At 45.2% G+C, this 12,489-nt stretch overlaps 1 protein-coding gene across 1 annotated transcript in view; it reads right to left on the bottom strand.

The window, feature by feature from the left end:
• FYB2 (FYN binding protein 2) overlaps positions 1 to 12,489 on the bottom strand; it is a 129,107-nt gene that overhangs the window by 27,046 nt on the left and 89,572 nt on the right. The window contains exons 8-9 of the mRNA XM_047870744.1: positions 11,599 to 11,701; positions 8,734 to 8,896 (exon numbers count right to left, since the gene is read on the bottom strand). Coding sequence (XP_047726700.1) covers positions 8,734 to 8,896; positions 11,599 to 11,701 — 266 coding nt within the window. The remainder of the gene's footprint in view (positions 1 to 8,733; positions 8,897 to 11,598; positions 11,702 to 12,489) is intronic.

The raw sequence follows: 12,489 nt of genomic DNA, 5'->3' as shown, positions 1-12,489 counted from the left end.
AAAACCGGATTATAATTTTGATGTGTGCGTTTCTTTGGCAAACCATTTTGCCTTGCAGAGACTCAGTTATGGTTCTCTGAAGTTGGGATAATAAAAACACGGACTCTTAAGTGAGTGTGGCAAGGATGAATACGTATTCATGAAAAATGCTCGTTACCTAGTGACCAGTAACTCCTCCCTCTTCTCTGATGGCTCTTCTCTAATCTCAGACCTCAGATGGTGATATCCTCCAGGATACAGCCCTGGGGCTTCTCTCTCTTTATAAATTTTTTTTAATGTTTATTTTTTTAATTTTATTTTTAAAAATTTTTTTAAACGTTTATTTATCATTGAAAGACAGAGAGAGTCAGAGCGTGAGCAGGGAAGGGGCAGAGGGAGAGGGAGACACAGAACCCGAAGCAGGCTCCAGGCTCTGAACTGTCGGCACAAGCCCGACGCGGGGCTCAAACTCACAAACCGCGAGATCATGACCTGAGCTGAAGTCAGAGGCTTAACCAACTGAGCCACCCAGGCACCCCTTTAATGTTTATTTTTGAGAGGGAGAGCATGAGAGCGAGTGGGGGAAGGGCAGAGAGAGAGGGAGAGAGAGAGAGAGAGAGGGAAAGAGAGAGAGAGAGAGAGACAGAGAGAGAGAGAGACAGAGAGAGAGAGAGAGAGGGAGAGGGAGAGAGAGAGGGAGAGAGGGAGAGGAAGAGGGAGAGAGGGAGAGGGAGAGAGAGAGGGAGAGAGGGAGAGGAAGAGGGAGAGAGGGAGACAGACAGACAGACGGAGAATCCGAAGCAGGCTCCAAGCTCTGAGCTGTCAGCACTGAGCCTGATGCGGGTCTCAAACTCACCAACTATGAGATCATGACCTGAGCTGAAGTGGGATGTTTAACCGACTGAGCCACCCAGGTGCCCCACTCTCTCTTGAAATTTAGATGATCTTATCCAGTTGTGTGGCACTTTTCTCTTCAAATTTCTTAGACCAGTTGACTGAGCGAGCACATTAGCATTTCCTTACTCCTTAGTGATGGAATTAGCCAGAAGATGGGGTGCCAGGTTGAAAAATGTACGGGGATGGTGGGCGCAAGTAGCGAGCCCTGTTAACTGCAGGTGCTGGTTTATTTCACAGAGCTATACACTTGTCATAACCATAAAACTGTTGTATTTTTATCAGTTGGCATAGTTTGATATTTCGAGTACGGGTGATTCAGAACCATTTTCACACATGGACTGTTAATCAGAAAGAAGAAGTGATACATCTGAGAAATAAGCAAGAAGCAAACGGACTTGTGTCAATTAAACGAACCAAGTAACGAAATTTTAACCCCTGGTAAGAAGTCAGCATGTTCGAACCCCAAACTGTCTCAGGCACGTCAGCTCCTAGAGCCGTCACATGCTGCTTTTCCATAAGAGGTTAGCAGCAAGTTTCTCCCAGCACAAAACAAAGATGCTGCACGCACAGGTGCCTAACTCCTAGTTCAAGACCGCTTTTTTTCTTTTTTTATCCTTCCTTTTGGCTGCGGCAAATGTTAAAGTTTATGGCTTCCTCTTAAAAACACAGACAGCTCCCAAATTTACATCTCTCACTTAGACATCTTTCACAAATTCTAGATTCTCCCTTACCCTTCACGTCACTCCCATTTGGCTGTCTAAATACATTATGTTCCAAACCAAACTCAAGGTTTCTTCTCTGCAAATCTGCATTTCCTGAGGTCGGTCCCAGCTAAGTAAACAGTGGCAGCTCGTCCTTTCTGTCGTTCGGGTCCCAAACAGGAAGACGTCCTTGATTCTCTTCTCTACTTGCAAATTCTATCCTGAATCCAAGCACGGCTCAACAAGTCTACCCCGCACGCTCCTCCAAGCGCCCGTCCTTTCTCTCTCACGTTAGTACCACATGCTCCTAACAGGCCCCTGATTCATCCCTTCGCATTTCTTCTTTCACGACCGCAGCCAGGATAATTCTTTAAATGCAATCAGATCACTCTGTTCTTGTGCTCACAGCCTGTCATTTGTTCTTAAAAACCTGTCAACGTAAATGTCAAAGTTCTTGCAATGGTCTATAGAAGCCCCCACGCTATCCAGCCCCTTGTCACGTCTCTGACCTCATCTCCTACTACACTCTGCTCCAGCCACACACCTCCTGGCTGCTCTGCCCCCACACCCGGTAGGCTCCTGCCCCAGGATATTGGCACTCCTTCCCCCCTCTCCCCCGGAACATTCTTATCCTAGATACACATGGCTCTCCTCATCTCCGTTACAGCTTTGAAGTCACCTATGACTACTTGAAAAATCCCACTTCTACCTCTCCTTGGCTTTCCTGATTCTCTTTCCTTGCCTTATCTTTTTCCCTGTAACATTTACTGCCATTCCATATAGTGGATATTTTACTGTTTATATATTTATGATCTGTCTCCTCTGATCAGAATGCAACCTCTGTGAGGATAGGAATTTTTATCAGTTTTGTCTACTACTATACCCCCCAGCCCCTGGACCAGTGCCGGGCACATAAAAGGCACTCCAATATTTTTTAATATTAAATGATTTGAATAGATAGGTCTTCTAACATAAGTGTTTTCTGTACTGAATTTTTAGTTATAGTGTACTGTTTTTTTTTTTCAATGTTTATTTATTTTTGGGACAGAGAGAGACAGAGCATGAACGGGTGAGGGGCAGAGAGAGAGGGAGACACAGAATCGGAAACAGGCTCCAGGCTCTGAGCCATCAGCCCAGAGCCCGACGCGGGGCTCGGACTGCGAGATCGTGACCTGGCTGAAGTCGGACGCTTAACCGACTGCGCCACCCAGGCGCCCCAGTGTACTGATATTTTAAATTTTCTATCTAGTATCTCATTACATACTTGTTATTTGTTCTTTTTTCTTCCCCTTCATCCTCCTCTTTCTTGACTGAGATTTCTTCTCTTTATTCTTTTTTCTTTTCTATTTGTTTGGAAGTTTCCATTTGCTTAGAAGTTACCCGAGTATGTTTTCAATTTTACTTCTAACACACAGGAAAAAGCACACATCCTAAGAGTACAGCTCAATGGTTTTTCCCAAGTTGAACATAGTCATGCATGGAGCACGTATTTCAAAAACCTAACACTGCCAGTGCCCCTCCGAGCCCCTCCCACGCTCTGTTCTGGTCGTCATTCCTTCTCACAAGGGTAGCCACCATCGTTAACGCCTAACACGTGAAGTAAATTCTGCTTGTTTCTGAACTTTTATTAATGGAATCATTCAGAATGTTTTCTTTGGTGTCGCCTACTTCAATACTCCGTGACATTCATCTGTGTTGTTGCATACAGTTGTAATTTGTTCCTTCCCGTAACTATTCCATTGTGTGAATACACTACATTTATTCATTGTACTTTAGATGGACACGTGGACAGTTTCCAGTGTGAGGCTGTTATAAAAAGTTCTGCTATGAATGTCTTGTATCTGTCTTGGTAGACTGAAGGATGCATTTCTATTGGTACAAGAACAGGCATGGCGTTGCCTGTCATAGGCATACGCCGGACTTTAATAGATACTGCCAGACGGTTTTCCAAGGTGAGTACCCCAGTTCACAGTCCCAGCAAGTGTAGGAGAGTTCTAGCTGCTCCACAGCTTCATTAACACTTGGTATTTTTAGTCTTTTTTACTTTAACCATTTTGGGTGGGCAGGTAGTGATACCGCATTGTAGGTTTCATTTCCATTTCCCCACGACTTATTGAAGAGCTCTTTATTATGTATTTACTTTTTGAATATCTTCGAGTGAAGTACCTGTTCAAGCATTTTCCTAATTTCATTTTTCTGATTTCTATTCTTCTTAAGTTTATTTATTTATTTTGAGAGAGAGGGGACCATGAACGCATGTGCAAATGGGGGAAGGGGCAGAGAAAGAGGGAAAGAAAGAATCCCAAGCGGGCTGTGCGCTGTCAGCATGGGGCTGAAACTCATGAACTGTGAAATCACGACCTGAGCCAAAATCAAGAGTTGGATGCTTAACCGACTGAGTCACCCAGGTGCCCCTGATTTTTTTTTTTTTCTGGATACAGTGACGTTCACAGAAGCTTTATATATTCCATCTGAGTCCTTTTTCATATATCTATATGTACAGATCTCTCTCTCTCTCTAGATATCTGTATATCAAATAACCTCTTCCACTCTGTGTCTTGCCTTTTCACTCTGGTATCTTTTGATGAATATATCCTAGCTATGCTCTTCTAAGGCTAACGTAAATTAATACTACAATTAAAAACCTTATGGGGCGCCTGGGTGGTGCAGTTGGTTAAGCGTCCAACTTCAGCCAGGTCACGATCTCACGGTCCGTGAGTTCGAGCCCCGCGTCGGGCTCTGGGCTGATGGCTCAGAGCCTGGAGCCTGTTTCCGATTCTGTGTCTCCCTCTCTCTCTGCCCCTCCCCTGTTCATGCTCTGTCTCTCTCTGTCCCAAAAATAAATTAAAAAACGTTGAAAAAAAAAAACCTTAGACTGCTTTAATTGTGAGTTACCTTCTCGAAGTATGTGCTGTTAATGTTCAGTATTTTTTCCCCTCTCCCCAGTTTTATATTCTTGGTGTTTTTTTTTTTTTCAGTTGATATTTTTGGTCAGCTTTTTTCTTGCATCCAAAATTCTCTATCCAGGATTATCTTCCTTCTGCCTGAAGTATATGCTTTAGAATCTCCTTTAGAGATTTCATTTGGTGATAAAAGTCTCTTTTCGTCTGAAAATACCTTAATTTTTCTTCCACTGTTGACCTGCATTTGCACGGGCTGCACAATTCTAGACAGACACTCAGGATCCTTCGGCTGCACTGTATTCAAGTTACACACTCTTGTTGAGAACTCAGCAGTCAGCCTGCTTGTTTCTTTCTGGGTGACTGACCTTTTTCTTTGTTTGCTTTGAAGATATTGGAAGAGATTTTCTTATTCTTCAGTTTCTTTAAGATCTAACTAGGTGTGTTCTTTTATTTATCCTGCTTGAGAACTTTGGGGCTTCTTCATCTACAAACTGATTATCTTTCCACAATTCACGTGAATTCACAATTCACGTGATGAGACATTATTTTTACTTTTTCCTCTTCCAACTCTTTCTAGGGCACCTTTGTAGAACTCTGACTTGATGTTACTTTTAAGATTTTTTCTTTTATCCTTGAGGATTCTTATCCTCTGCTCATTCTTTCCTATCATTCCCTACGGACTATGTTGGGATAATTTCTCTGAATGTATCTCCTAGTTCCTTAATTTCCTTTTCACCGGTGTCTAATCTGATATCACTCCCTTTCTATATCACTTTATCAAATTACTGTTTACCTCTATCAATTCTGTTTGTTCCCTGTTCCTATTCTTTTTGCTTTTTAAAATCTACTATGATGTTTTGTATTTAACAACTCTCATATCTGTACTATCTTTCAGGTTGGTTCCTGTTGTCTGCTGTTCTGCTGGTCTCCAATCACCGTGACTTGTTTGCTTGTGTGTTTAGTAATTGTGGCCTATGAACTGTTAATTTTTAAAAGGATACATTGGGGAATTACTTGAAACCTAGGATGGAAGGAGGCTGCATCAAAGAGGATTTTGTGTGCTTCCAGCAGTGATCTGGGAGGGCTCACAAGTTGATACACATTAGACTAAATTGGGTTTCCTCTGGACCACACACATAGTAGTGGGGATTTGAACTGCAGGTGGGCAAGAAGATCAGCTCATGGGAATCTTTTCTTTTTTTTTTCCCTTCAGCCAGCACCAGGGTCAAAACGGACACGTTTCGGCTCCCTGGGGTTTAGGCTTTGTTAATTTTGTTTTCATCCCCAAGAAGCAATACTTTTTTTTAGTTTGTTCGTTTTTTACAAGAGGCCTATTTGCATAGGAGTATAGAAAAGACACGCCATTGTCTTTTTCTTCTCAAAATTTTCTGTTTTCCTGCCCACTCTCCTTGACTAAGCATTTTATGCTATTGAAACAAGTAATGCAAAGAGCCATTAATGGACCCAGCGACTCCCTTTGTGCTTTCGCGGCCTGCGCGTTATGTACAGATTACTCAGAATAATCTTCTTTGCACTGTTTTCTTCACGGCATAATCCTCAAATCTATAGTGACTCCTCGTGGGCAGTCCATAATTGCGTGAAAACAGCTTTCAGCCCCCTATTCAGGGCTCTCCTTTAACTCTTTTATTAACTTCAACTTGTCTTCCTCTCTTTTTTTTTTTTTTTGCTAGACTCCAAATTCAGTCTACCCACTTCTCAAGGCATGGTTTTGATTTTATGCCAACTCTGTGCTTTCTCATGTGTCATTAATATCACCAGAAATGTCTTTTTTTCCCCCCTGTTGTCACATTTATTTTTGAAAAAAAAATTTATCATGTTCGTAACATTTGAGATCTAGCCTTTTATAACACATTTATAAGAACACAATACAGCATTTTAAACTATGGGCAGAGTCTCATTCATTCTATGTGCACATAATCCTTTGAGGTCCTGACGTTATACAGGAGTCTCCTATTATAAGCTCACTCGGGGCAGGCCCCGGGATATAGCTCCTGTCCTCTGCGTAACACTCAGTCAAAACAGGGGCTCAAGGGATTCGGAGCTCAATAAAAACCCTCAGGCCAAGTGTAGCTCTGGCATTCACCTTCCAGGGCTCCCGGTTCCTGCAGATATGCGGATGCTTTCTTTTTATATCAGTTCTGTGATACTTTAATACATCTTCCAAAAATGTAACCTTTACTTGTCTTAGTCGAGACAATTATTCAGGTTGTCCAATCTACCACAGTCGCGCTAAAGTTGGATTTCTTCTTTTATTCCTTCCTTTCACAACATTTTGTCGGAGGTTCTCCAGTGTGCGAGACACTGTACCAGGTTGCAGAAATACAGAGAAAAATACCACATGGTCTCTGATCGCGTGGTGCCCACCGTGTACCATGGGAGACAGACACATAGCCCATGAATTGTAACGTAAGGGATGCTCTGCTTTTTTTAGATGAGGAAATAAACGAAGAGAACTAACACTAATTGAGCACGCTAACTAGATACTTTATGTGCATTGATAAGTGGGCCTTGGAAAATAAGGCATATTATTCCCATTTGCATATGAAAGTCCATAAACTTCCCAAGGTTATGGGATTAGCATATAGTGGTCCTGGGTCCTAGAACTGCTTCACTCTAAAAGCCTAATGTGGAAATGTTCGGTTGCTGTTTTCATGTGATGGAATCAGAGAGGAGTGAGGAATTATGTCCCTGGAGAGCAGGGAAGAGGAGGATGGACTGAAGTAAGGGAGACTTCAGAAGAAGTGACTTTTTAAAAAAATTTTTTTTCTTTAATGTTTATTATTTGAGAAAGAGACAGAGAGCATGCAGGGGAGGGGCAGAGAGAGAGGGAGACACAGAATCCGAAGCAGGCTCCAGGCTCTGAGCTGTCAGCACAGAGCCCGACCCGGGGCTCGAACCCACAGACCGCGAGATCACGACCTGAGCTGAAGTCAGCTGCCTAACCGACTGAGCCACCCAGGCGTCCCAAGAAGTGACTTTTAAGACAGATCTTGAAGGATGCCTAGGACATCAGGAGGTAGAGAATTAGGTAGAGAATTCCAGACAGAGACTGGGCAAAATTACAGGGGCATTTAAACACGTGACTTGGGAAATACAGAATAGAGCAGAGTATGCAGGGATGTGGCCAACTAGTCCAAAGGCAGATTTTAAGGGGCCCTGAGTCCATCTCGTGATCACTGTGTTTTTATTCTTCTCATAACTGATTTGTAACATGTGAAATGTCAGTGGTTTGCCATGGTTTATTGGGCTGGAGCAGACACCTGTTTTGTCTACCTGCTATCTTCTTTTTCTCCCCGGTAACAGCCCTTTCCTTTTGTTTGGGAAATCCTTCAATCTGAGTTACTCAGTTTTGGTAGAAGTGACTCTGCCCCCAGCTCCAGGGGTGAGTTTATGGCACAGGCTGGGCCAACCACAGCATCATAGCTCCCATTCGTGATGGCTGGATCAGTGATGACATGTGACCCAATCGGAGCCAGTAAACCCAGATCTGGGCCTTTTCTCCTAATGGCTGAGAAGGTTACAATTTCTAGTGTTCCCCTGGGGTTCCCAAGAGGATAGGGTATAAGCCTGTTAACGCTAGAAGCCATCTCGCCTCCGGAAGGGTAGGATTTGTCTGAAAATGGAGCCATGCCAGAGGGGGAAAAGCCAAGAGGAGAAGAAGTAATATTGAGTCTTTGTATTCTATCTGCGGACGCGGATCCCACCATGGCCAGACTTTCCTCAAAGTGAGCCTCCTCTTTTTTTTTTTGCTTAACACAATATGATGTGATCATTGTTACCTATAATCAAGAGTCTTGACTAACATGAAGTAAAACACAACCTAAATAAAGTCAGCTAATGATATCATACTGTGTCAATTATTTTGGCCCACAAAAAAACAACAGGAGCTGGCAGACACACAAAGAAAGTATTTGCTGAGCACCTATTATGTGACATACGGTCAGATCTGGCCCTGACAAAACCCCTGTGAGGTCCACAGTATGAGCCCTTTTTATGCATGAAGCAACACTGCAGGAATATGAAGTTATTTCTTACGTAGCCAGTGAGATTTGAACTCTGGTCTCCTTCTACATCCAGTGCTCTTTCCATGATCTGCATACCCGTGTCACTAGGGCGAGTTACCCGGTACATAACAGATGTTCAATATTTATAAACTAATCTACAATCGTGGACACGCACAACTTTAGAATCATGTGGTGACGGTGAAGAGAACCAGGAAGAACACAACTTACCGTGGCTTAAGGAGTGTCTGGCCAGCTTTGGGTCATGGGGGCGGGGCTTTGTCTGGACAGCGATGATGCTCCCAGTGTCCTGTTTCCCGGGCAGCGGGCTCCTGCTGCCTCCGTGGACCTTCATCACCTTGTTTCTTCCCAGCATCCCTCCAGAGGCAGCTCCCTAAACGCACGCAACGGGGAGAGTGCTGCTGAATTCGGATTTACCTGCTCTGTGTTTCACTGACTTGTGCTGTTCATTCATTCATTTCTCACGGATAGTAATGATCTCTTATGGTACTGAACGCAGTCTCCCTAGACTAAGTTTCACAAGGATGCATACAGTGTCTTTGGCTCGCCTCTGAATGGTCACCGAAGGCCCGGCACAGAGGCAGCCCCCACCCCCGCCTGGAGGCAACCAGCATGAAACACAGCACCGACAAAGCAGGCTCTTCCTATATTTAATCTCACCTCATCCCCATGACACCCCATTAGGAAAATATTAGTCCATGCGATAAAGAGTTTAGAAAGGTTAAATAACTGGCCTCTGGTCTCACAGCTAATAGTCAACCAGGGCAGGGCTTGAGCTCACAGCCCCGTTCTCTTGACCACCGAGGGATGCTGTGTTCCTTCGGCCTGACATTTCATCTTCCCACCTGCCATTTTTCTGTTCCTCCTCACTTCCTTTCACCCCTCCTCCCTCCAGGGTTTGTCAGACACCAACGCTGAGTTCTGGTGATTGATACAATGGGCAGGGTGGCCTCTACAGCGATCACGGAGACGATGCACAGGAACAATTAAGGTACCACGGGGCCAGTGCTATTTACAGTTGTATTGTTCACTGAGACGGAAGCAGAGGAGGGGAGGTCAGTTCTCTAGGCTGGAGACAGGGTGGGGGAAGACTTCCAAAGCAGGTCTCATTAAAGCGCATTTTAAAATGTAAGTAAGAGATCGACTGAGGGGATATAAGAAGACCCGATGTGCAAATCAGCACGAGCAAAGCCACGGGGGTCTGGTCAAGGGTTAGTGTCCTCAGACCAGAGTATGGAGGCTGACGCTGAGGGCGGAGTGAAAGGAAGAGGGGGAAAAAAGAGGTGAAAGATGGGACAGAATGAGGCTGAGTGATGCAGGGTCTTGTGGGCGAGGCCGCCTGTGGGCTCCACTGAGCCTCGGGCAGCAACCCGAGCGGATGTGCATTTCAGAAAGATCTGGATGGATTACCAGGAAGAGGCCCTGGAAGGACCAAGGGGAATTACAGCATTTCTGGCCATCTGTCAGACGACAGTGGGAGAGGAGATTACGGTCCTTCCGGTCCTTCCGGCTGCAAGTGGGCGGGAGGCTTGACCAGGACAATAACCTCTGAGAGTAACTGGGAAAAAGCTGACCTTTTTAACAGATATAAAGGATGGGGTCTCCCCAGGTCTTGGTGGGACGTGGGCCAACTCAAAGGCCAGTACAAGGAGGGGCATTCTTTTAAGTCACACAGCCAAGAGTGAAGTTTTTAATGGGGGAAAATGACAGGGAAGAAAGTCAGTTTCACACATGTGCCTTCCTTCGTGGAACTTCGTGGAACTGCCTTCCTTCGCTGTGGCCCCTAATAAAGTGGGGCAGGGCTCCCCTCGGGCTGTCCTTGGGAATGCTTCTGAGGAGGCTCGGTTTGAGCCACAAATTATGTTTTCACTGATTTACCATTTACATCTGACCCCGAACACCACTGCTACTCCACCCACCACGTTTATGTAACGGAATCCAAATACTTTTGATTCCCAAACTCAAATCCACTCTCGGAAAGCAGGAATATGTCCCTTTAGTGGTGGCCTGACCCATACCTGGCTCTCGTCAAACAGCCAGCACGGATGAAGAACAAATCCCTGCTTTTGCTCTTTCGCGGTCGGTATCCCTAACCTTGTTCCCCTTATTGCCTTTTGCATGCTCCTGATTAACCCCTTCCTGACCTCGGCCTCCTCGCCCACTTACGGGCTTGCCCTCTCTCCGGCCTCATGTGCAATGCCGCCCCCCTAACTCTGGTCCCTGCCTTTCATAATTTGTGACTTATTTCTTCCTTGAATTACGCTGCTTTGTGACACCCTATAAACATACAACCCGGCCAGCCTGGGTCTCCAGGCCCACGACACCGACAAGCTGTTGGATTCATCCAAGCCCTGCAGATGGAACTGAAACGATCTGAGGTCATAAGGTAGGCACATCTCAAATAGGTTCTTAGAATGTTCTGAGCGGTACAACTGCCGAGGTGGTAGCAACTGTCGAGGCCTCTGACCACTCCAGCTGTTCTGAAGGGGACAGTGTCAAATGGATACAGAGATATGCATATAGGTGATATTTGCGGACAGGTAATAACTAACAACACCTTTCATTTTTATGGTAGCCTAGGGTTTACCAAGCACTTTTACGCACATTACTTCTTTTTATCATCACTACCGAGACAGAATCAGGATGGGGCTGAAGACGATAACTGGGTACAGATTATTTCTTTTTCTTTTCCACATGAGATGGCCTAGCTGAGAAAGGAAGTTGTTTTAGGCTGGAGTACACGCCTGAAGGAGGCCCCTCCTCCAGGCTCCTTCTTTTGCAGGGCAGAGCACCCGAATGGCTGTCCCTTTACGTCTTGCCCCCAGGGCACTTGGCTGAATCCACCATAGTCCCAGCCCGTCTCCTAAGGCCTGCTTCAGGACTACTGAGTGGGAAATCCAAGGCTAGAGCTCTGTGTTACGGTCACGTTCATTTCTTTGGTAAAACACCCAACACCCACTGCGTCTTCTGACTCTGGGCAGCTGCTGTCACAGCCTCGGAAAGGTCCCTCCATGAACTGCTCCTACAACATGGCTGGACTGTTCTGTTTGGCCCGGAACCCTAGAACACGGATACCTCGAAAAGACGGCTTGAAGGTAGATCCCTTTCTGGTTTTCGAGGTTCCAATTCACACAGCTCCTTTTCCTTCTCTTTTTTACCTTCATCTTCATGTGTAGGGCTTAGAGGTGAAGAGATAGGAGGGAAAAAGTCAGGTTTAGAGTGTTTAGATCACAGTGTGCCCCCCCCCCCACTTCAATGAAATGAATGGAAAACATGAATTTAAACAGACATCAATAATCCCTCTTCTCTCCCCACCTTCTTCTAAGATGAGGATCAGGTCACCCATTAGATCATCTCGTTGAGTTTCTCTCTGCTCCAGTCAATGCCAGAACGAATCCCTGCTTAAAATCTCCCTAGGAACTCGCCATTGACTATAGGATAAAATATAAGCCCACTGTGATCTTACCGCAACCTTTCTTTCCAACCTCGTCTCCCTCTGCTCCTTCCCTCCACTTTTGCTCTAGACTCTCACATTCCCCAGACCTACCAGCCTAGTTGAAGCAGTTCTTCCTTTTATCTTTTTAAGTTTTTTCTTTTTTTTTTTTGGCGGGGGGCTGGGGGGAGGGACCCCAAGCAGGCTCCGTGAAGTCAACGCAGACCCTAACACGGGGCTCGATCTCACGACCATGAGATCATGACCCGAACTGAAGTCTAGAGTCCGATGCTTAACCGACAGTCACCCAGGTGCCCTGCAAATCTCCCTTTTTATTTACTATTTCCCTTATCAGACATGCCTTCCACGTCTTCTATTGCTGGAAAACATGGCGGCAATTTGTTCTCAATGTGTCTGAATTTCTCTGAATCTTACCTCCAAGAATCCTTTCCTGATTCTCCCAGTCCTACCTTCTTATCTGCTGCCCCAATAATGTGTCCTTCCATCTTGTACCTTAACCCATTGTCTATGGA

Source organism: Prionailurus viverrinus, chromosome C1, assembly GCF_022837055.1.
Source record: "Prionailurus viverrinus isolate Anna chromosome C1, UM_Priviv_1.0, whole genome shotgun sequence".
In the NCBI taxonomy this organism is placed as follows: domain Eukaryota; kingdom Metazoa; phylum Chordata; class Mammalia; order Carnivora; family Felidae; genus Prionailurus; species Prionailurus viverrinus.
Note: the sequence above shows the minus strand (reverse complement) of the source record. Positions and strands in the feature narration are given on the sequence as shown.